Here is a 26,538-nt window from a genome sequence, read left to right as displayed (position 1 = left end):
CAGCCCATCCACAGTGACCATGACCTGCAGGCAGCCCATCACCCCAAACCATGAACCGCAGGCAGCCAATCACCCATGACCATGACCCGCAGGCAGCCCACACCACAGTGGGGACATTTTCCATGCAATTTGCCTGGCACAGGCGGAGTAAGCATATTCAAGGTGGTGCACAAGTTGATTAACAACACGTTTTGGCTGCCATGAGCGGGGTACGCGTATCGAAGGGGGATGGTGGGGAGATTTTCACGCGTTTTGGCTGCCGGGAACGGGGACCTGTATTGAAGGGGGTGCGCGAGTACATTTTCACATGTTTTGGCTGCCGTGAGCGGGGTACGTGTAGTTTTTCACATGATTACAGTGTAGCAGGCCTGTAAACTGGTCCAGGGTTAGCGCAGCCTTTGCGCCGTATTGGGGATTTCAATGGCTTTTCCTTGCGCAAAGGGCGTTCTTGGGGGCGTAACTGGCGCTGCGGGATGTTCGCTGCTCCACGGCTCAAAATGGCTTGGAAACTCCATGAATACGCGATGCGCCGGAATGCTGTTTGGCGCACATGGCTGGCGCATGCGCTGAATTCTATGAATTACCCCCCATGCTTCCACAATCTGAACAGAACTCCTCTGCACTTGTTCTGTTTCATTTGCTAACCCAACCCCTAGAAAATGGTTTCCTTCTGGTCATCCGGCACAACCTTCTGAAAACCACATTATCCTTCTCCAGACAAACCAACGCGGTAGCAGCATCATCCGCATACACATGTAAACTAATCACTGCCAGCAGGCCGTTCATTACCACACCTAATTGCATCACACTTGCCAGAACTTTAGTTCTGTCCAAAATTGATTACTGTAACGCTCTCAATTTAGGTACTAGCCATAAAAATATTAACAAACTTCAAGTAATTCAGAATAATGCCATCAGGGCAGCCCTCAGCATCCCTAAGAAGTCGCATATTTCTGAGACTAGATGCTACCTGCGTTGGCTTCCGATAGAGCACAGAATATCACTCAAATCTCTTGCTCCAACACTTAAAGCTAGGGCCAACATCGCTCCTGCCTACATTACGAATCAATTCACCTCACATACGTCCTCAAGACCACTCAGAGCGGCACAAGCACAAACAATGACCATACCGAGATTCAAACTCCAGAACTCGGGAGGTGCTAGCTTCCCCGTACTGGATTCTAAGTTATGGAACACACTCCCTGCTTCTCTCAGATCAGAACCCTCTTTCCATGTTTTCAAGCACAATACTAAACACTGGCTCCAGGACATGGACACCATGACAGTCTAACCTCCTCAGTCCACTTGCCTAACTTTCTGCCTTACTGTTTTGCATACCGGTCTTATTTATTTATCTGCAGCGCCATTATCTTTTGTAAAGAATGTGAACGCAATTTTCCTGCCTGCCCTACTGTACTTATACTGATCACTTGTATGTAACTGTAACGTAACAACTGTAACCTGTATGTAAGTTGATGCGCCCGTATGCCCCTGGGCCTGGTTGCGCTTCACAAATAAAACAAATACAAATACAAATACCTCGTTTGCCACGTCGGTTTCATTTAAAGCATCCGGGCAAACCAGGAGGATCGCAGTTTAAGAGGGGGCATGCTGTCATGATTTGCAGTTTCAGCCCCTTCTTGACTACGTGGTCCATAAGGCATTGCTACACTCCCTCTAAGGCACACTCAACATGGCTGACGTTAGTGCGCGAGTACCGCGCTAGCGTTTCCAGGAGTTCGCCAGTCCCTTGAAAAAGGACACGCCCCCGCGGCGCTTCGCATCTCAACGCTAGACTTCCAAACTTCGGCAAATGTGTTTGTATTTTCCTGTGCTCTTACCCTCTGTCCAGGATCTTAGAACTTCTCTTTCCTAGTCTCCTTCAGCGCCCCCCCTTATCGAGGGTCTTCGCCCGAAGTGCTCGCTTCTTCCGTTGATTCTCCTGGTTCCTTCCTGGTCTCCCTCCTTCCGGGACTCTAGCTACCTGTGCTCCCTCCTGGAATTGAACGCGGACTCCCTCGGTCTGAAATATCTACATGCTGGCGACGGAGGATTCACGCCCGAGTCTTTACAAGTGCCGAGCTATCCGGAAAAAGGAAAAGAACCAGTCCAAGACTTCGAAAGACAAACAGGTGAGATTTTAGGCAAAGTGTGACAACATGATTGATCACTTTGTTTATTCTAATGATGTGGCATCTTGAAATCTGTATTGTTAAAACATCAGTTGATACTTAGTTGAAGAATTATGCTTGTGAGGACTGGGGCACATCCTTTTATCTTTTGATATGCTTGCTAATCATTTGTTTAAATTTTCGTATGAACTTCACATTCGGATTTTGTTAATGTTAATGTTAAAGGACATTTGTACCGCGCACTATCACCACCGTAGTGTAATGATATAATTTCTGAAAGTTATTGAAAGGTTGATGATTTTGTCTTGTTTTTCAACCAAGTCAATAAACAAAAAAAACAAAAGAAATATCCCAGTACCATTAGCTGTACACCGTGAAGTATTGCTAGTTCGTTCTGGTGCCCATCCCATATGACCCACACATGTAACCGCGAGTGTTGCATACATTATAGTGCCTAGTTAGTTTGCGTCAGAAATCTATTATGGGACCTTACCAGCTTCTTCTTTCAATTGTATTCTAATGCTAAAAAATAATAATAAATAGTAGTCTGTTACTACTGGAACTAGTTTGTGCTTATAACTGGTGCCAAATGCATAAGGAACACTTACCCCTGGTGGATGTCATGCCCGTATTTAGGCATAAGAGATCCATCTATACAGATTTCAATTAGCAATCCTATGGGTTGCTTGTCTCTAAAGTTAATCTAAAAAATATATATATTGGGCTGTATGTTAGAAAAATAATCTCTTAACATGGTCATTGCGCTGTGCGCATGCTCATATAAATATTTTCACCTGCATTATTAGTGGTCCATGACTTACCACATGCATTCCATTTCTCTTCCTAGTGACTGTCACATATGTGTTTGAATGTTGCAGTGTTATGCAGGTCCCAATACCTGAGAAAAGATGTGAATTATGTTATGTAGCTAGATAATGTAATATAACTGCCCAGCCGAATCATGTTGCATCTAAATGCCACGTTTAGTGAGCATTTTTAGAGTTCCGTTTCCCTTAAAGTCTGAATATAGAGAATGCAGAATAGTCCATTGCGAGATAACTTACCCAAGATTTTGTGTTTCAATGGCGGGATCGATCCCGTGAACACCATCCGCGTTATGCGCATTGGCGCTATTCACATTGTTGTTTATGTGTTGCTACGTTACGTTGTGACGTCATATGCAGTTGCCCATGGCGTCATACGAAATCACGGCGTCCGGTCAGTGTTTGAATACTGCCCCCGTGTAACTAAATGTCCATTTATGGCATATGTTGTATTCTATTAATGGTGACGCACACAAAAAGAACTCTCCTCCCCTTAAATGAAAGAACAAGCAATACCCTGTTATGAAGGCTTCTTATCTTGGTATAAAATTCTAAAGAGTATATATAGCCGATACTCCTTCTGTATAAGTATGCCATCTATGATTCAATATGATCACAGTCTTAGTGAAGGCACAATTATCGTGCCCTACCTCATATATGTGTGTCCATAGTTATCCATATTGTTACGAGAATGAATGATTGACTGCCCTGATTAAGCTTGCCCCTCATACTATTTGGCAGATACATTTGTGCTCATCTGCTCCTTAGGTGTAGAATTTCGTTCTAAATTAAGACAGTCCAACTGTGATTGTGATAGTTTATAGCAGCCCCCAACATGTGCTCAATTGCCTCTTTGTTACATATCATATTAGTAATCGCTGTACTTTTAATTTGATAGTACTAGTGTTGGTATGGTGTTCCAATATGGCAAGATGTACACCTTCATGTCGTTATATTGTCAAACATGGAAGGGAGTCCACCCTCATAGTGTGTAACTACAAGGTTGAATAGAATTGAACAATGTATGTTACCTCTTTCTCGATCGCCTTTCACATTTTGTACAATGTATATGGGTCTAGCGGATCCCATGGGGTACCTATACATAATTAGATATTACATGTAACTTGTATAGAAAATTGTTTGATAAAACAAACACATTTTCGTCAGTTAAAGTGTCACAGAAATACACAAATTCCATGCTCTGAGTTGAGCCCTACTTTGACACACCGCAAGTAGCATATACATCTGGCCTCCAGCTGGCCTAATTTCAGTTTCAGATCTCCACCTCTTTTACCTAGCTTTGCTCTCATTAATCCAATAAATTTGAGATCTCTCATGTCTTACATTTGATGATATTACTGCCAATGCATTGCTAATGGAAGTTGATAATCTTGTTTGTTCAGACTCGCCATGTGTTCTCTGATCTGAATTCAGAGCTGCCTAATTGTGCTGCCCACATACAGTTTCTTGCAGACACATATGATTGCATATACCACATGGTCTTTTCTGCAATTGAAAGTCCTTTATTTTACTAGTGTGCCTCCCTGTATCAATAAACTCCCAGCAATCTGGGTGTGCATGCCTGCACATGCTGCATGTGCCACATTTATGAAAAGCTGCCATGGGCTTGAGCCAGTCACTGCCCCTCATGTTCTTGGAGGATGAAAAATAAGGACATAGTTTATTCTTAAATGTGTGTGCCTTTGTATATACAAATTGTCGGGGTGATTATCCCGGAGTCGGCAGAGCTGTCCGCGGACCTCTGGGCTGGGAGGCCCCAACTCCTCCCGTGTCCCCAAAAATGAGTATGAGACACACACAAGAAGCAAGACTAAGACTGCGGTTTATTGCAACGGCAGGGACGGGATTCTCGTATGCATTCGAGAAAGTGCAAGAAAGTCACTCTCAGAGAAGCTCGCAGGCTCTTTTTACTACAGTTTGACACGCTACCTGCATCACCTAAGAAAGTTAGCGCAAAAACCTTTCGCCACTCAGGATTGGCTCTCCGAGTGGTAGGGTTAGTATGGTTAGCATATAGAGAAAGTTGGTTTTGGAAGGGACCAGATCAGGTGGTATACTTGGGCTGCCCCTAACATTTGTTACTTCAGAATTGCAACAAGGGGACTCTTGGTGATTGGCTATGAGGAATGGCGTCAGTAGTGAATCCCCCTGTGTTCTGATTGGCTCTCCCGCGAGCCCTTTACACATCTTTTGTAGTTCATGAAAGCCTGCTCTTTGGCCCCCCTGCTGGCCAGCATCATAGGCAGTGGCCTAGTTTGCTTAGTGCTTGCACCGACCCTGCCAACTGTCTCCATTACAAATCACTTAAACTCATACTGGGCCCTTCAAGCTGGCGTGCATAACACTGAAGGATTTACATACGTCTCCCGCTCTATGCCACTAACAAGTAATCCTCCCTCTTTTCTTGCAGGGTCATATGCAAAAAGGCTATCACTGAACCACCAATAAAGTTAGCCCCATCCCCATGCCTTTGGCTAATGCATGTTCTTGGTGGTGACTTCCAATTGATATATATAGGGCTGCCCTCCAAAAATAACATGCACCTAAGTGTCACTGCAAAAACCACTTAGAATAATACCAGCACACTTGACTCAGGTACCTTTGTCTTGCAAGCATCAGCACCTGAGGGACCACATCCACATTCCCATCTATTCCACTAGCAATAAACCCTTCCTCATTATTTGCAGGGTCATGCACATGGAGCCAATCAAAATGGCAGAGGTACAGTGTACAAGATGACGACGCATGACATTACATTCCATTTGAATTCTTCTTGTGCATAAAGTACTTTCTGAGGCATTTGGAAGGGTGTTATTACCAGCAACCGCTTTTATTAAATTGCAGGTTCCACTGCTTTTGGCTATGATATGTCTGTCTACCTTGTTTTTGGTGGAGAGTAATTAGGTGGTTGGGGTATAAAAATGTATGTCCCGATAGTCTTTGCAAAAACCTCTTCTTAGGTGTCTGCTGACGATGAGTTCTTAAGTTTGAGAAGATGGTGAACTGGGGTTGTGCAATTTTGTTTTTGACAACTTGATTTTGCAGAGATCCTCACTTCACTGCTACATGAAGTTGAAAATGATTCCATTTTGTATCTGCTTCTGCGGACAGCAAAGAGTTGTTTTACACCGCCCATTTAGCAGATGAACGTATCCACAAATATTTTTGCAGCTTAAAATCATAGCACACTGTATGCCAGTAATATAGTTTACACAAATATAGCTGTACTTCTGAAGAACTGAAAAGCATGACTCCATTTGCAAAGTTTATTACTTGCTAAATTGCATTCAGTGGAAAATAAAACAAGCAAAACACATCTGTGAACTCTACACCGAGCTAAAGTACATTACAGCATGGTTACTGCAGATAGAAAACGCATTGCTTCTGGCAAAGGCCATCTTGCAATAGAAACAGGGAGAATAGCATGAAAAGTAGAATTTGTTGCTATTTCTGGCAGGTAACTCTGAATCCCCCTGCCATTTCTTTTTGCACTGGGGTTCCCAGCGTGACCCGTGATTGTTCATGGGTTGCCCACAAATCACATGGACTGACCAACACATATTCCAATTTCACTTTTATAAGAGTTCCAGCAGGCCAGTCAAACTGGCATTGACATTTGTGTGGGTGTGCATACATAGCTTAATGTTAAGGTGACTTTCAATGTTCTTGTGGTGAACAACCAGCTTCATAAAATGTGTCCATATGTCGTGTCATTCTTTGATTTATCGATTGTTGCCGTTCATAAGGGTACATTGAAATACTTAATTGCCCTGTACTTTTACATACATATCACATGTATGGTTTGACCGTTGAAACAACCTGTCTCCCTATTTTACAAGTTTGGTATTCACTTAAGACTTTTTAATCATCGAAAATATCTTTGCTCTAATTTCGGTGGTCCTGAGGCCATAGACTACTGGATTGAGGGCCGGTGGGATTAGGGAAAATAGGATGGCCAGCAGAGTGTGAACCTCGGATATAATCTTCTCCCCCATGACACTTGTAATGACTAGAATAACTACAGAGGAATAATAATAACAAATAACAACCAAGTGTGAAGCACAAGTGCTGAATGTCTTGGAAGCTGCCTCTTTAGACTGAAGCCGGAGAACAGCACGAACGATCATACAGTATGAAAAAGAGATGAGAACCATATCAAATCCTGTTGTGAACCAGACTATAACAAAGACATACATGTTGATTACATTGTTTCTCACACATGCAAGATTTGCCACCTTTAGAGTCTCGCAAAAGCACTGCCCAATCAGATTTCTATCGCAATAGTTGAGCTCTGAAGTGAGAACAACCATTGGAAGGCAGACAACCAAGCCTCCAACGATAGCAACAGAGCAGGCCTTAAGCAGATAGTGATCGGAAATGATCAGAGGATACTGCAGGGGTTTGCATATGGCAATATAGCGATCATACGCCATCACCATGAAGAGCCCAGACTGAATAGTAAACATTGAATTGATAATGTATATCTGGGCGAAACACATTTTCTCACTGATAGACTTTATACCAAACAAAATATTATTTAAAATTTGAGGAAAGAGTGAAAAGCACAATGCCAAATCCAGGAAGGAAAGGATACAGATGAAATAATACATGGGCGTATGGAGACGACGTTCAATTCGGACAGTTACAAGTAAGGTCAAGTTGGCCGATGAAGCAACAAGGAACAAAAAGAGAAGAAAAGCAGAAAGAAGACCTTTCCACCAGCTCCATTCTCCAGCCAAGCAGTGAAGGACGAACTCTGTCTCCCCTATAATGGTGTGGTTGAAAGTAGGCATTGTCGGCCGATGACACCACTTTCTTTAAGGTCAACTTTAAATCTGAAAATGGAAGAATAAGAGGAAGTAAGAGAATTATAAAATAGTATACATAATATTATCTTTCCACATGTTTTAGCACCCTTATATAATATTACTCAATGTATGCAATTTGAAAGGCTCAGGTCCCCATTCTGCGCTCCTGTTAAAAGTAGTGAACAAAGCACACATACCCCCCACACCCCTCCGCACCCCAGTTTCTTGCAGCACTATTCTGAGGTGGCTGGAAATATTGAAGGGGAAATGTGCTTTCCAGCAGCATTTGCTGATAGATTGATTGTTTAGATAGAAACATGTGTACCAGTGTCACTGCAAGCATTCCCTATAAGACTGGCACTTTTCAATCGTAAGAACGTTTCCTTAAGCTTTCATTAAACTAGAAAATGGTGCTGCAGTCTAGGAAATGCCATTTCTATCAAGGAAAAAGTGTGCAACAGCGTTTAACAGCACTTCACACATGCCGTATTTTAATTCCTCAGTTTGATGTGCTAAAGCAGTGCTTTTGAAAGGAGAATCTTCTTGCAGGCCCATGCCCTGCATTTCTCGTGGTTGTCGTTAAGCAGTCAATCAGGCACATGCACAAGTCTTGGCTTTGATGTCAGACCGCTATAATATGGAGCTTTTGAGGAAAGTATTCATCCTTCATAGGAGCCTGTCGTGCTACGGTATTCAACATTACTGCATGCAGGATGTCCCCATGCCAGAGGTGAGCACTTAACTTGTGTGCTATTCATACAGGATAATAGTAGATATCTGATTGTGTAAATTGACAGTGTGTGGTAAGACTCCTTTGTTTTTATTGATTGGAAAATATCACACCAGCTTTATGCCCTCTCCATTGGCATCTGATCTGAAAAGAACTATTCCTTTGAGGGCAGCATGTGTCGAACCCACACCAATTAATTTCATCGTCAAGTTTGCAAATAGCTCATTGTCAGATTTGCTCCTCTCAGTCCCTCCTGGAATATTGCTCCACAGATGCAAGATGTGTCAATGTACTGAAGATCAATAACCAGAGAAAGTTCTCCTGCCTTGGCACTATGGTATGGAGCTCTCTCATATCCTCACTATGTCTTGCAATCAACCTTCAGAAATTAGCCAACACCATCGAGATATTACCCATCCAGAACAAGTCCTTCACTTTGTCCTATTTTTCTTTCATCATATGCAGCAAGCAGTGTGCTACAAGCATAAACATTGCAAATAAATGAATACATTAATATATTTCAGCACACTTTTGGAACACTGATGATTCCTACTGAATCAAGATGCAGGAATTCTGGGCCTTTTTAACCATTAGTCCCCAGCAAGGGTCAATCAGAATGTAACAAGCATTCTGATTGGCCCTCGCTGCGGCATTACCCTGTCGGGATTCCCTCGCACGCACGTACATGCCTGTGTTTGTTAATGGCAGGGGGCGTGGCAGCCCCATAGCCAATGACGAGGCTCAAAACGGGGCAATCCCCGCTCCGAGCCTCCCCAAGGCTGGAGGCTGCCTTTGTCTACCGTCGGGGTCTCAGGTATGTTTTTGTTTTCGTCCACCCCTCTCACCTGCAAACTATCCCCTCTTCGCCCTCCCAACCCCACTTACCTTCTTTTTTCATTTTCTCAGGAGAAAACATGCTGGGAACACTTCTGTTCCCAGCACGTCCACTTCCGATGGCTGCCATGGAAAGGGAAAATGGACTATGTTTTCCCTTTCCTGGCGGCCATTTTTTAATTTTATTTTTTTCCAAATGCGGATCAGAAAAAAAATGTTATTAGTACCCCGGTCTAATGGGACGGTATAGTAATGGCAATAAGCCTCTCGACGGCCGGCCAATACCGCCCACGGTAATGCCCCTGGGGCCTCATTAACTATGGGCCCCCGGGGGCATTACCTGGAGCAGTTTTGGCCCGCCGTCTCGGGGCTTATTGCCACAGTGGTGGCCTGACATTTCTGCATCTCTCTGGTGGGCTACAATGTACATTTCCACTCGCTCATAGCTGCCCCTGCTCACTTTTGTTTCCTTGCTGCGGTCTTCTACTATGGCCTGCAACCTGTGCTCCCCTGAGGATCCCTCCTGTTGTGACAGGCAGCTAGACTTGCTCACTCCTGTGCCCCATTCACTGGTGTTATGCTGTACGATAGCCCTGGCCATGCCGTTGTGCACATACTCTCCTCATGGCCGCCCAACACAGCACAGCATGGATGATGCCGAACAGAAAATTATGTTTTTTCTTTTTTAAATTAGTAGATATTTGTTAAAAAAATGTTCAACAATGAAAGGGTGTTCTAATTGTATCTCATAAATTCACTTATCATTTATTGCTCATCTATATTTTTGCATCTGAGATTGACCAAGGTATAGTAACGTGTAGTGCGGAGTCATAGTATGTTATATATTTTCTCCAAATTTGGCTCTTTACTTGTTAGTTTAAGAAACCATTTGATACCATTTATAGTAAGTTTCCCAAACACATTTGTAACTATACATTTTGAGAAAAAACATGATTTATCTGCTCTTTTTTGACCATGCTACTTCTGTCGACTGTTATCGCCATGAATCTTTACCTAGCAAGCTAATTTCAAATGTACAATGGTCGGCCTGGAAGCATTTATGCTTGAACCAAAGTACACTGCTGAAGAAATTTAAGCAAGAAAAAGTCAAGGAATAACAGGGTAAGGCATTGGAAGTGAGGATGAATTTCCTGGACTGAAATACAGCCAAACGGACACGGTCGGCACTCAGTGTCAATGTCGTTATTGTTATCTGATGCTCACGTTAGCTGAATATAATTGTTATGAGGAAAATCCCACAACTGGTTCTCCGTATGCTGTTAATGGCCTGGATGCATGAACTTTGTATGTGTTCCCACAAATGAGTATTTTCGCCAGCATTACTGTCCCAAACATTACTGTACTTTCGCCAGCCCAACAGCATGTATTCTTTTCTATGGGATGGCACCAGCAGCTAACTTCTTCAACCAGACAACCACCCACCATCACCTGTAAGAATAAAAATATCTGCCTTCATCATGTCTTCTTGTCAATGTCTGTTATTTCCTTTTAGGGGGTGTGTATATCCCTGATGTTTGCACTATGATAATCAAATATGCTCAGTATCCACTGAAATAGAGTGCACATGCTTTCCAATGTCAAACCATTACTTTTGAAACTACTGTTTCAGTAGTGCAGAATGTGCAATTTCTTGTAGAAACCTCATGTATTGTGGATTTAATGAAATAATGGTACATCTAGAATGGTCAACAGTAGTGGCTAAATAGTTTAACTTATCATATTGGCATCCTTTGATTATTTGATTAAAAAAGAAAACGTTGTTGGACCTGCACTTTCTTCATTGTCATATTGGCCTAGATGCCTGACACAACCTAATGCAGGAATCCCTAATGCTGTTGTGTATGTAATTGTGAATCCCTTCTCTTATAATATGTATGTGCTCTTGGGCTTTGCAACGGGGGCGCACCAAGTTGAGATGGTCATGACTTCCAACATCCGCTGAATTTCAAGGGTTTTGTTGCTTTAAACGTGATCACCTTAACTGCACATCAATTCATGATTTTTAAGCAAATTTCAAGGGTTTTGTTATGCCATTATTTTTTTTTATAGGCCACAAGCCATGACCTTTGGCCATGGCCAGTGGCCACGGCCTTCAACCATGTCCACTGTACATGTTACGCTAATAAGTTTCTTTTGGCCCCCACGAGATGTCCACGGCCCTCGGCTGTGGCCACCGTACCTGCTCCAGCGCCAGATTGCCCTCTGGTCCACTAGCCAAGTGGCAATCGTCGCACTATATATAGAGAGGAAATTAGTAAATGGTGCGAGGAACACCCCTTACAAAATTATCTTGAAGTGGGAAGGATCCCAAAGGGCTTAAGAATACTCACAATACCGTCCTTCGAGGAACAAGATGCAATATTGCTGAGAGATTGTGGAGATGCGACCGACCACTGTTCCAATACGTTTCTGAAATTCCTTGTAAAATATGCACGGACTGACCGCACCAAAACTTTAACTCAAATAGCTGAATAAGAAGAGAAAGTAAACGCGGTCAAAGAAAGTGAAGAAGGAAAGAAACTACAAGCAAGTATTGGAACAAGCTTGGTAACATACGAGGAAGAAATCAAGCTTAGAAAACTGTGCAAATTCCTAAGAGATAAAGGTGATTACGAACACGGTCGAGTGTATACATTTGCACATAGGTTTGACCACATGAGACAAAAAGCCAAACAACTGCAAAAATATCCTTGGTTCAAAATGAAGATAACCAAAAGTCAACAACCTCAACTTCTGAATCTGATATAATTGAGAGTGAAGGAGAAGAACCTACAGTTCGCCTCAATTTTTTAGAAGCAATGAAACTGTTATGTCAAGTGGACGCACCAACAAAAAACACGAGGAAGCAGCTTCAACACAAGAGGACGAGGGAGAGGGGGAAGAAGAAAATGAGGAGGGCCAGGGGGGCAACGGATTCAAGCAACAACCCTCCAGCAAAGATCACTACGCTCTGTAAAACGAATGACAACGTTGTGGAAGCTATGAATAAAAAGCAAATCATTAATCTTTCGGATCATGTCTTAACAAACTAAGAAACTAAAATATAAAAACTGGGACTACACTTCTGCCCTTCAGAAAACTTTGATTATGTACAGACCAGAATAGATTTGGATAGTTTTGTGAGAAAACTACACTTAAAGGAATTCTTTGCCTCCACCTCTTATAAGAGGAAACCTACACCGACACTAGAGGGGCGTACGGAAATTATAATTGCCGACATGGAGACGTTGATAACCCTTGCCGACATGGAGACGTTGATAACCCTTGCTAGCTTGGAAAATCAAACTTGTATGGATGGGAGTGAGAACTTTTCTGATCTTGATAGATTAGGAATAAATACAGACTGGTCATCGACGAGCAAATTAAAGCACAAGTCCAAATTCAATCCTCAAAGTGCCCAGAACAGTCATATTGAAGCCTTCTCTAATGCAGTCATTGACGATTTGAAAGATGAAAGAAGAAGAGAAAAGCGGAAATCTAAAAGCAATTTGTCGGTTAAACAGAGAAAAGTATTGCCAGACATAGGCAAACTGGACAAATATGTAATTAAACCTGCTAATAAAGGTTGCAATATCGTCATTATGAATCAAAAAGACTACATCAGAGAAGCATACAAGCAATTGAATGACAGTACCTGCTATGAAAGACTAGCCACATATCCTATCAAAGAACTGGGAAGGGAAGTGGGGGCTTCCTGACAAGATGGCAAAATGCAGGCATTATGGAAGAAGAGATGGCCAGTTTCTTATTTACGAAACAGTCTGTCACCCCTCTATCTACTTTCTCTTAAAGTTTCACAAAAACCCCACGAAACTGCCAGGGAGACCTATTGTGACCCTCTGCGATTCCCTCCTCGAAAACATGTCGAGATTCGTGAACAAAGGGCTTTGTACCTGTGTACCATCATTACCTCCGTATATACGAGATACCACTGATTTTCTATGAAAAATAGACAACCTTCCATGGGAATCCACATATGTACTTGCAACCATGGATGTAGTGTCTCTTTACACTTCCATTCGACACAATGATGGAATACAGGCATGTCCAACTTTCTTAAACACTTGCTCCCTTAACCATCTTCAGCATTCCAACATGATACTTGAAATGATAAATTTCTGCTTACAGAATAACATCTTTATCTTTAATAATGAAGTGTTTCGCCAAGTCTAGGGCACCGCCATGGACATGACATTTGCGCCATCGTACGCAAACCTCATGATGGGCCACTGGGAAATATCTACGGTATGGTCAGAGGAAAATGAAAATCACACCAAAAACATCATCTTGTGGCTACATACATAGATGATTTGTTTATTATTTGGAACAGTACTATACATCATGGAAGGAATTTGAGAAGTTTGATGAACATTAATAATTACAATCTCAAATTCACCGAACATCACAGCCGACAATCGATTGTATTTTTGGATGTGCAAGTTAAAATCATTGGACAAAAATATGGTGTGAATTATACAAAAAAAGTACAGACGCCAACATTCCCCTGCACGCCAAAAGTGCACATCCAAAATGTCTCATATGGAATATCCCATATGGAGAATTCATCGGAATAAGACGTAACTGTAGCAAAATTGTGGACTTTGACCTAGCCAGCCAAGTTACAGCTCAAAACTTCCTACAGCAGCAATACCCAAGGAAGGTGATTGAAAGATCATAGCTAAAGGTACAAGACATGAACAGACAGAAATTGTTGACAACACAGAAATCCGACTCAAGTAGTGGGGAAGAGGACAACACTACTAGATTCATTCTAGCATTTGGAAGCCATTCTCAAATCATCAATCAAATTATAAACAAATACTTGAAAGTACTAAAGGCCGATAAAGATCTAGGCAGGACCTTAAATGATCATCCGGATATTACTTTTTGCAAAAGTACTTCCATAAAAGATGTATTAGTTACCAGTAACATGGTTCCTGGAAAAACTGGGGAGACCACTAATTGGCTCTCCGATGGTAGAAATGGCTTCTCAAAATGCAGCAGATGTAAAATCTGCAAATATGCACAGAACTATAAGAGTTACTTTCATCCCATTCTAAAATACCACATCCACATTGAGAGCAAAATCACATGTGAGTCTGAGCTAGTTGTCTATGTCCTGACCTGTCCTTGCCTTAAGTGGTATGTTTGAAGTACTAAATGCAAACTTAAGGTGCACATATTACAACATATACGCACCATTTTTATTGAAGACGGCGCACATCCAATGGCCAAACACTTCTCAGAATTTCATGATGGAAACCCCAAAAGTCTGACATTCTTTGGTATATATAAAGTAATAGTTGGGCCTAGAGTTGGCAATGCCGAACAATTACTTCGACAGGGAGAAACACGATTTATTATTGACTTTGAAAGTAAGAATTCCGTCGGCCTCAACGTTTGACGAAGAATTATATATTTTTTTGGGAGTATAACAGTTCCATCTATGATAAAAATAGATACAAATATCTGTATATCATATGTATTGGAGAACATACCCTGTGTTTAAAGCATGAAATTGGACTATATGAACAGTCATGAAATCAAATGAAGCTACTCTTTTGGAAGATCCAACTGTTTTAAAACTCTTCTATTCCAAATTGTAGATAACTATCAAAATAACATATGGGATCAGATTGCTGTAGAGGATACACTTGTGCCTGTATCACTCCTATTTTTCCTTTTTCCTTGTCCTTATCAGGCCCCCAGTATTTTTTCAGTTCTATTGGTTGTATGGCAATTTTGAACACATGCTCTATATCACATGCTTCATGCTAAACTGTTCTTGGGCTTATACTATGTTGGTTTGATTAAGGTTATCATTGCACATTTGCACAAAGTTGTTGGAATGATTGGCTTATGCCATGTGTCTAGGATAAATCATTTGTTTTATCGAGCGGGATTTATACCAATGTCGAATGATGTCTTATTGACTGTGATCCCAAACCCATTAATAACATGGAGTAAGTTGTTTACATATGCTTACTGAAATGCACTGTGCACTTTATCAAATAGATATAGAGACAAATTATCATAGGAATGGACTATGCACTTTATGGTTTGCCAATATAAGCAGTGGATTGCAGACTTGTTAGAAATGCAGTGATTCGTGTATACTTATTTGACTGTGATTAATTATTTGTTAGCATGAATAGGATTTACATCGATGTCGATTCATATATGTTGCGGTCTGAAACACTTGTGTATGAAATATCAATATCAATATAGTCTATCATTCTAATGGAGTTGAACCTTTTACATATCTTTACCAGAAAGCACTGTGCACTTTATAATTATAACAAAAAGACATAGAGGTTAATTATCGTAGGTATAATATGCACTTTACACCTGATTAAGGTTGGCGCAGAACTATAGGAGTGGCAACAATAATAATATAGAATACTATTTTCTAAGTATTGGAATATATTAATCCCTGGTCCTTGTTGCATTATAGCAAGAATTTTTAGAAAGAGATAAGTCAAACTCTAATAATTGTGTTAGGCGCGAAACGATTATGAGAATGCACTGGCACTTTACTTCTGGGAATACCGGCCGCACTGTGTCAGTGGAACAAGCCATAACACAGAGGAGAACCAGGCATGCATCTCCATTTAAATGCATTATGCATTTCATCAAAGGAATCCATTATGAAACACTGCAGAAGTATAATATTAATTTTTCGAATGCAGTAGACACAGACTCTGATAAGAATGTATTTAACCATACTGCATGCGTATTTACATCAATGTATGCACTAAGCACCTTATTATATATTTTTTTAATCAATCACCGTATTTCAAAACAAATATTCAAACTGTTTACTAAAATATGGCTACATGTTGAATAAAACGCAACATCTCTGTTAGAAGTGGATGTATTACCATTTTAGCAAATTGAATAGAACTCACTATAGGCCTTTAAATAGCCCACAGCAAAATGGTCGCATGACGTGCAAAATGTGCCCAAGACACCTTTTCAGTACTCACAAATTCTGGTGTTTTTTTTTAAAACTTTTGTGCACAGGGTGGAGTTACTGTGATCAAGCCACGGGTGCGTGGTGGAACGCGTCTGGCTGACTGCCGGAACGAATGCCACCGGGAAACTTGAAACTTGATTTTAAACTAACTGTCATGATGAAATAAAGGTTGCTCTATTTATCAACCTTGGCAGTTTTATGGCTGGTCTTTTCCGCTGAATTTGTCTTTGAAAATCCACAGACTGGGAGTGCTGCTCGCCTGAATGGCATTGCAATTGCTATTTACATCTTGGATATTGTATATATATATATATATATATATATATATATATACTAGTTATGGTTAAGTTGCTCACCCATAGGAAGAGCACTTTTTGGGTGGCTTATAACTTCTACGCCCCACTCCCCGCAGCCCCCACTCCCCACCCTCGGACGAATCCTTACTAGACTTTGCAAAAGAAGTATGTGTCCCCGTATTAATTTTTCCAGCAGGTTTGGTGAGGTTTCGTCAAGGGAAAAAAAGTTTTGCTCACGTCTACAGCACAAACCGCTTGACGGATTTTCACCAAATTTGCTGCAGGAGGGGCAGCTTGGTCCCGAAAGTGTGCTTTTGAAAATGTGGTGTAAATTTGTCCAGTAGTTTTCCTTAATACGGGCTAAAAGTAGGTACAGAACAATTAGTGATGTCTGGGTTTGGTCCGCGGATTCACTTCCCTGTTAGCTCCGCTAATGGGCCCACGATTGGTTGAGGGGCCTTTGTGATGTCCGCAGACATCGGACGCGCCCGTTGATTGGGCGAGAGGCCCTCAGGATATCTGCAGACATCCAACATGCCCGCTGATTGGTTGGTGAAAAGCGTGAGGTGCGTCATATTTTTGCGAAACAACCGGCCATGTTGTATTTGCGGACATTTGCGGCTGTCCACGGACAGCGCAGTGGGGAACAAGTCTGGGAAACACATTTTGGGTCATTTGGTTTTGGAAAGAGGGGATGGGAAAGGTGGGGAGTGAAAAAAGATGATATGGGGCTATTTGTTTAGGTGGTAGAAGAGGGTACGGGTGCGGCTGTCCGTGGATACTGCGGCAGTCCACGGACAGAGTCTTGGGCGGGCAGCTTATTTGGTGACTGCAAGAGGGCTTTGTGACGAGAATCTAGTCACTGGCCACAACCACCACAGCATAATATGGCATGCACCCAAGAATCTGGCCACAACCATTGTAATAATAAATGTAATAATAAGTGTTCGGCGGGCCGTTTGAGAAACACATTTGGGATTATTTTGTGAGTACAAGATGGTTTGGTTAGAGTAGGGGAGTGGAATTTGGATGATATGGGGATATTGGCATAGGTGAAAAATAGGGTTGGTGGTCTATTTGGATGTCTGCAGATGTCATTTGAAATGGGAAGTTAAAGGCAAGTTTTGGTGTGGTGGTTGTGGCCCGTGCCTAGATTCTTGGGTGCATGGTCGTATGTACCCAAGAATCTAGGCACTGTCCACCACCACCACAGCATAATACGGCCATGCACCCAAGAATCTGCCCACTAGGCACAACTATTGTAATAATATGTGTACAGAAATGGAATCAGGCCATTGGAAACAGCTATTATAATAATATGTGTATAGTAATTATACTTAGTGTGTGGGCAGTGTATAGTATTTTTAACATGGTGACAAAATACAATTGAAAGGCAAATGGTACTTATGATTGCTGTACCATTGGGGGTACGGGTTGACTTTGTTGTAAATGGTAATGCAGGAGATATATTTGCTTCTTTTTCTGTGAAAAGACAGCATAATATGTTAGGTAGGATAGTTCACAAGGTCGCATTGCATACAATCGCACATATTCATGCACTTTTTACATCTTCATAATTAGTATTTTCTAAGTACTATGTTTGAAACAACATTACTGTGCTTTTTGCACACTTGCTGTTTTTGTTTGCTTAATCATTGGGTCATTGGGAACAAAAATCCATGTAGGATTAAAAATAACCTACTACATTAATTTGACGTTACGTATCACAGTATGTTTGTTTGAAGTGTGCAGTATCCTTAGGAATGTTTAAGGTGCACACATAAGTGTGTTAGTTGTTGCAAGCAGTGTTGCACTAGGAAGAATCGTAATGCTGTATTTGCAATGAAGGGTGTTTTTCAAGTAGTTAGATACCTGTTGGTGTATTGTAAGTGTTTTGCTTTTCGATGTCTGCTGGCTTATTGAAAATGTTTTTTATTTCATGTGGAGCATCGCAGTACTATAGATGTAGTTAGATACCAGTTGGCATATTCTAACTGTTGATAATTTTATAGTTCTAAAGGGTATTTTTTGAAGCAGTTTAATACCTGTTGGCATATTCCAACTATTTTGCTACTGAAAAGTAGCATTGCAGTAATATGGCTGCAGTCAGATACCAGTTGGTGTATTCTAACTGTTGATAGTTTTACAGTTCTGAAGGCTATTTTTTGATGCAGTTAGATAACTGTTGGTGTATTCTACCTATTTTGCTATTCGAAAGTAACATTGCAGTATTATGGATGCAGTTAGATACCAATTGGCATATTCTAACTGTTGATAGTTCTACAGGTCAGTGACTAAACTATTTTCTATGATTGGAACAACATTACTGTGTGTTTTGCACAGTTGTTTCTAATCATTGGGTCATTGGGCAAAAAATCTATACAGCATTAACACAACATACTATATTTATATCTGTTGGCATATTGAAACTGTTTTCCATTTCAAAACAGTACTGCAGCACTAAGGATGTAGTTAGATACCAGTTAGTGTATTTTAACTGTTGATAGTTTTACAGTTCTGAAGGATATTTTTTGAAGCAGATACCTGTTGGTGTAGTCTACCTATTTTGCTATTCGAAGGTAAAATTGCAGTATAATGTATTCTAACTGTTGATAGTTTTATAGTTCTGAAGGGTATTTTTTGCAGCAGTTCGATACCTGGTGGTGTATTCCAGCTATTTTGCTATTCAAAAGTAGAAGTGGAGTAGTATGGCTGGGGTTAGATACCAGGTGGTGTATTCTAACTGTTGATATTAAGGCACAAAATAAGCGGTTTTGCATCAGAATTTGTGATACGATACCACTGGTTTGCGTTTTAAATTTAATATCATGTCGCAGAAACTGCAATATGATTTATGGCACCAAGCGCAGAGTTTAAAAGGCACTGACAGTGTGGAGGCAGCAGGCAGCAGCTCCCGGGCTGGGCTAAATACATTGTATCGATGTATGAGCCCAGCCCGGGAGCGGCGTCGAAGTCACGAGGAGAAGACTTCAGCAGGAGCACCCCAGCTCCACTCACAGACCCGGCTTCCATCCAAGGTAAGGAGTCATGCGGGGTTGCTTAGGGGAGGGTGGAGGAGGGGGAGCCCCTTGTCTGTGGGGCTGGGTGTTAGCAAGTGGCCACGAGAAATATTAATTCCAGCCACTTGCTAGTATCCAGCCCCACAGTAAAATGGCATGCTGGCAGATCGCCTTTCAAATATTCTTTCCTTCTCGTGATTCGCGAGAAGGAAGGAATATTTGAAATGCCCTCTACAAACAGGCTATGTTATTACTTCAGGCCTAGGTGCTTAGAAAGTGGCTGCCAATAATATTTCTCCCGCCCGAACGGCCGGGAGAAATATTATTTCTGCCACTTTCCAAGGCCCCAGGCCCGCAGTAATAACGTAGCTGGCTTGCAGAGGGCATTTTTAATTTTCTTTCAGTCTTGCGATTAAAGGTACGACAAGCCCTTTAATCATGAGACTGGAAAAAAAAAATGCCCTCTGAAAGCAGGCTGTTATTTCTGCAGGCCGGGTGCTTAGAAAGTGGCTGGAAATAATATTTCTCCCGCCCTAACTAGTGCTTAAAAGTGCCACAAGCGGTTTAATCACGAGACTGAAAGAAAATTTAAAATGCCCTCTGCAAGCAGGCTATGTTATTACTGCAGGCCTGGGTGCTTAGAAAGTGGCTGGAAATAATATTTCTCCCCCCCGAACGGACGGGAGAAATATTATTTCTGCCAATTTCCAAGCACCCATGCCTGCAGCATACTTGCCAACATTTTGTGGCCAAAAAGATGTAGGATTTTTTAAATTTCAAAACTAATGCTTCGCATAACAATTACATCACTGGACAATACAAAACATACATTGTTGGCACCACTGGAGCATTCTAAAATACACAACCCACCCAACAGCACAAGATGGAAAAATGTTCAAATGTTAAAAATGTGTAATTCTGAATGTAAGTTAACACCAATTACCTACCTTCACAGAAGGTAATCACACAGAGCTTGTAGGCAACGTTTGTCACTGCTCTGTAGCAGCAGCCCGGCATACATATTTATTCCTGCAGTGCAAGATAAATAACTGAACAACATGGAGACTGATACCCTCCTCAGTCTGATATGCAGATGATGTGCGATGGTGGCACGCTTTGCCACTTGCCTTCACTGGTGGTTCACCTAAGGCCTGTCCCGATCAGAGTGCAGGGCAAAGTCATGTAGCTCTCAGGTCACTGGATTGGTCTGAGCCCATCACTCTGCACAGAGCGTTGAACTGAAAAATGTTTACAGAGCTTTATTTATCAGATCTATTTATGTAGTCCATTCATACAGTGAACCTTTACATTTTACACTCAGTGCATGAATGTATTACTTCAGAGGTACATAGAAATGCTGTATTCTTGCTAATTGTATGTCTTGGGGTAAAACTAACTTTTGGTGACATTTAAAATAGGAGTACAAAATTGCTAATCAAATAGGTTTATTTGCTAATCAAAAATATTTTAATTAGCACATTCTGCTAATCAATTTTTGAAAACTAGTTTATGCCTTGTACAGGTTGCTGACTAATCTTTGTAGACCCTCATAATCATTCTAAGCACTAGGGTTGAAACAACATTACTGTGTGTTTTGCACAGTTGTTTCTGTTTGCATAATCATTGGGTCATTGGGAAAAAAAACTATACAGCATTACAAACAATGGTGGCAGCTGCTGATCCCATACAAGTCTCCTGCGGTGTCCCCCAGGGATCATGTGTGTCTCCTACTATGTATAACATCTTTATCAAACCTTTGTTTGGCAAGTCGGATAGATTGGGTGTCATCTACACTAACTATGCAGATGACACTCAGATCCTCATCCCCCTTTCCGGTAACTTCTTGGAAGACTCAGCTTTGGTAAATAAGATATATCTCCTCATTCAGGCATGGATGGCATCCCACGGCCTCTGTCTGAATGACGACAAAACAGAGATTCTGATCCTCGGCAAAGAGACAGTGATTAAAAAACTCGACCCTAACTATGCCTTGTTTAACATTGACAACAATGTCATCAAATTGATGCCTGCAGTCAAAACCCTTGGGGTCTATCTGGACTCAGCACTCACTTTCAAGAAACAAATTAACTCCCTAGCTTCCTCCACAGCCTATACTTGTAAACTGATCCGAGCATGTAGACCATTCGTAACGGAGGCTAGCTGTATTACCTTAGCTAATGCACTTATCATATCCAGATTAGACTACTGTAATGCCCTATATGCGGGATCTAATAAGTATATACTTAACAAACTCCAAACTCTCCAAAATAATGCTCTTAGAGTAGCCTTAAACATTCCTAACAGATCCCATGTCTCTACCGCCAGAAGGAATATCCACTGGCTAAAAATTTAAGACAGGATCACCCTCAAAACTCTCTCGCTCACGTCCAAATGCCTCAACAATATAGCTCCTCCCTACCTAGCAAACAGAATCAACAAGAGAATCTCAAACCGCCCCACAAGAATGACTAACGCTTTCACCTTGTTGGTGCCTACATACAAAAAGAGTACATCTGGCGGCGCCAGCTTTCCAGTCATAGTTGCCCAAACCTGGAACAAACTCTCCTTAGAACTCACGCAGGACCAACCATACCCAAGCTTCAGGCGTAAGGTTCTTTCATGGATACAATCTAATGACATCTAATGTGATCCCCCTCCGTAATAGAACCACTCGTCCTGAGTGACACCTTCCTGACTATGCCCTTGCTAACCTGTCCCCTATGCACGCCGACCTCCACTGCTAGTATCTAGCTACCTCACTGGATCCCACTGGGACTACAAACTGTGGTTGATTGTTACTCAGCTCTTTCATGCTTCCGACACCTGGCACTCAACTGCACAAGTATATTCAGACTGTAACGTTGTTGAACTGTCCTACGGCCTAGTTCTTTATGTTTCCAACACCTGGCATTAACTGTATAAGCACATTCAGACTATAATGTTGTTGAACTGTCCTACTGCTTATTTTGTGTGTGTCACTGTAACCAAGTTCTAAAGTATCCTTGTAATGTTTGCGCCCGGCTACCTGCGGGTTTGGTTTTGCGCTATATTACATAAACAAACAAACAAATAATGTTATACATTTATGTGAATTTAACTTTCACAGTATGTTTGTTTGAATGTTGCACTACTTAATGGAATATGGTAGTCTCACAGGTCAGTGACTGCATTTAGGTTTAAGGAATATTAAGTAGACATTTATAATATTTGCTGGTAATCTCTGTTTTAGAGTTATGGAAGTGTTGTTTTATTCAAACCAACCACATCTTTTTGTAATGTATGCAGTATAGTGACTTGCAGTGGTGTGGCACCAGTGTGGTAGATTATGCCTACTGTTGTGTAGGTTTTCTTACCAAGAAATACTTGCCCATGTGTGAAGCTTGCAGTTGTTTTTGGTACCATCTGTGTTGTACCTTAAAAGAATTAGTGTTACATATTGGCTATGTGAGTTTATATGTAAGGTGGAACGATTGTCTGAATTGCAAACAGTGCATAATATGCCATGATTTGCTTTTTGCCCCAGCTGTTGAAATGGAATGGATTCAGAATTTGGTATAGATGCATACACAAATCGTCATTAGGTATGTGTTCTTGTGTAACATAGTTGCACAGAGTGCATGTATGTTTCCATGTGTATGAAATCTGCAAGATTTCATTTATAAGTATGTTTTTGCTTTCCAGTACTTGCAATAAGTACATTAGAACGTCTTGTGGATCTTCATTTGTGTTTATGGTGAATTCTACCTTCCTGAACAGTAGTCCAATTCTTGCCTTATTCCTGAGACACTGTAAGTGTTGTCAGGATTATTTGTGGCATTTCTAAGATGGATGAGCATGTGTAAACACAACTAGTCTGAGCCATTCAAGTAAATGTTTTGAACAATTGGTTGCAATTGGAACAGAAGATTGATTGCTACATTTGCATAGCAATTTACACCAGTTGTGTTGAAAACTTTAAATGGACCGGAGAGTTCTGTCTCTGGGCCTCATTACGGCTTTGGCAGTAGCCATGCCGCTATTGGCCGCATGGCCGCCACCAAAACTGGGTTGGGATCCCAGAATGGGGAATTACCGGCCCATTCCGAGTTCGGAGGGCCCTTTGATTCCTCCCTCTGGGAACCCGGGCCCGGACCTTCCTCATTCCCATCTGAGCCCCCATAGGGCTCAATGGGAATAGGAGAGGGAGCTAACAACGGGCTGATTACTGCCGGCCCGTTGTTAAATCCCTGGTGCCCTCACGGGACCCGGTAAGGATGTCTGAAAAAACCAGACATCCACATCGGGTCCCGCGAGGGATCCTCGTAATTTCACGGAACGGGTTTAACGGGTCCGCTTCCATTAGCAGAGCCCGTTAACCCGTTCCGCAAAGGTTATAATGAGGCTGTCTGTCATTTGCTGGACCTCCACTTGTTTTATTAGAAGAAATATTTCTCTTTATATCTGCTAAATATAAACTGAATCGTTTTGTGGTTGTACTACTTGATGGAGTAGCAGTTCTTTTTAGTTTCTTTGGTGATATTTTTGAGAGATCTTTTATAAGTTCTGTTTGCATTCATTTTCTTTTTAAAAGTTTACCTTTTCCAGGAACAGGGTACATATCGAGATGGGGTGTGTACAGTGCACGTAGTCTGTTGTACTCTAGGATGCAAGGAATGTCAGCCTTGACTTTGTTTGCATCAAAATTTATTAGAAATAGTGCTTTGAGTGTATGTAGATGTGAACGTGCTCCATAAATCATACGTTCTTTAAAGACTGTGCTGCCAATGTCAATCAATGCCTGATCAAGGGTTACACCTTGTGATTTGGGCATATTGACTGCATATGCAACAGACAGAGAGAATTGCTCTCTGATTACATACATGTCTTTGAAAATAAGGCATCGTGCTGTTGTCCGTCCAATCCTTTCAACTTCTGAAAGTTTGTCAAAGTGGATGTTGACAACTGAATGTTGTTGTCATGTGGATATATCTGGAAGCCAACAACTGTACCAATTGCTCCATTGACTAAGCTTTGCTCCACGTCAAGGTTACCTTTCAGAATTACTCTGCAGTTTAACCACAACATTAACATTTTCTCTAAACCAGCTGAGTTGGAGATACATTTTCTATGCTATTTAGTCATGCTGTTGCTTGTTGACACATAGGGATTGTCATGCTGTGCGCTTCCAGTTTTTCTGTGGAGGTAATATGCTCTATTGGTTGCATTTCTTTTTTTAACATTGTCTCATTGAATTGCGTACAGCTTGCTAGGGATGACATTAAGGACATACATTTGATATTTTTCTGTGCTAATTGCTCCATGACATCAGGAGCAGATGTGTCATGTCCATATAACTCATGGATGAGTCTACTATTTAAGATAGATTGTGCATCTTTAAAAAGAAGACCAATCCTAATGCTTTTTAATATGTAAGCATAGGTGTGGTCTGCAGACTGAAGCATGTTTTGAGTTAGTTCTATGTATTGGAAATGTTGCCAGAGATTTACATTTCCTATGCTGCCAAGTGTGTTGTGGCACTTTTCGTGTCCTAAGGTTTTAAAAATAGGTTCAGCTTTCACTGGTGTTAATTGTAGGAGATCTCCAAAAACAATAATGTGTTTTCCTCCAAAGAGTCAGTTTTAAGGACTTCTTGTAATCTGAGGTGAATTAAAGCCAACATTAGGTTGGAGACCATGCTTTCCTCATCTATTAGGAGCCTTTTCATCTGATTCAGAATTCTGTGTACTTCAGTTGCAGCTTCTGTTGATAGTTTGTAGTACTCAAATCTGTTTTGGAGTTCTGCTGGAAAGAGCAGTAGTCTGTGTAAAGTAACACTGCCTATGTTGTAGGCAGCTAAACCTGTGGGGTCTGTTACAACAGCTGAAAGGTTGTTGTTTGTTAACTTTTGTTTGAATTGGTTAATGATTTTTATTAGGAATGTTTTTCCAGAACCAGCTTCACCACTTACATAGAGTAGAGGTTTATCATTTTGACAGCTACAAGTTTTACTTTCATGCTTCAAACCATGTTCAATTTCTTTAGTCACTTCTAAGAAAATGCTAGGTTGCTCATCATTAAGCTGCGATTTCAGCACTGCTAAATTTAGTTCTGATTGCTCATATTGATACATGGTGTTCTCTACTTCAGTCATGGCTAATTCTGCTTCATTTACTATGAGTGGCTCTCTGAGTGGTTCTTGGCTTCCTGTAACAGAAGGTTGACTACCCTCGGGAGTGTCTTCATTCAGTTGTGCTTGAACTTCTTCCTATTGTTGGCGTTCATTGTCCAACATGTTTTTGTATTGTTTGAAATTGACATTTGTGATACTGCTTTCATTTGCATTGAATACAGCTTCAAATGGTTGCCTAATACATCGTCTTCTTTTCTCCATGATTTAAAAAGTTGCAGTAGGGCCATGTAGTAAAGTTCTCTATGATGAGAAGTTTTAAATTATATCTTCAGATGATTAATTAGGCGAGGTTTGGTAAGTTTGACGAGGCTCCCTTCACAAGCTGAGACCACGTATTTTCCACATTTTACATCTGGTTTACCATTATTTGTGTAGGAAAAATGTTGGGCTATGTGATATAGGCACACGTTTTCCAAAGCAGTACTTCAGTTTGGGTATACTCCTATGTCCCGTCCCCTTTCCTCCATACTTATGGGACATCTCTCTGTCCTGTGGGCGGGACCGGGGCACTTTGTAAAAAGCATCCAAAATGTTTCAAAAACTTGTCCATCCTCTATTTCTTGCACGGGGCCTGGCATGCGGCCGTAACCCCGCCCACCTTGGCTCCGCCCCACGCATCGCCCATCAGTCCTTTTCTCCGCTCGTTCGGGACTGGACGCACTTGCATCCGCGGAAGATTTTCTTCCCTTTTTTCCTCTCTGGCTCTC

General features: G+C 41.4%; 1 protein-coding gene across 1 annotated transcript; it reads right to left on the bottom strand.

Moving 5' to 3' along the window:
- Positions 1-6,828: 6,828 nt before the first annotated feature.
- LOC138528167 (olfactory receptor 56B34-like) lies at positions 6,829-7,476 on the bottom strand. The gene has a single exon (XM_069639620.1). The coding sequence runs from the start codon at positions 7,474-7,476 to the stop codon at positions 6,829-6,831; it is 648 nt and encodes a 215-aa protein (XP_069495721.1).
- Positions 7,477-26,538: the final 19,062 nt, after the last annotated feature.

This window comes from Ambystoma mexicanum, chromosome 7q (assembly GCF_040938575.1).
Source record: "Ambystoma mexicanum isolate Mex_15411 chromosome 7q, UKY_AmexF1_1, whole genome shotgun sequence".
NCBI lineage: Eukaryota > Metazoa > Chordata > Amphibia > Caudata > Ambystomatidae > Ambystoma > Ambystoma mexicanum.
This window is presented reverse-complemented; position numbering and strand designations above follow the sequence as displayed.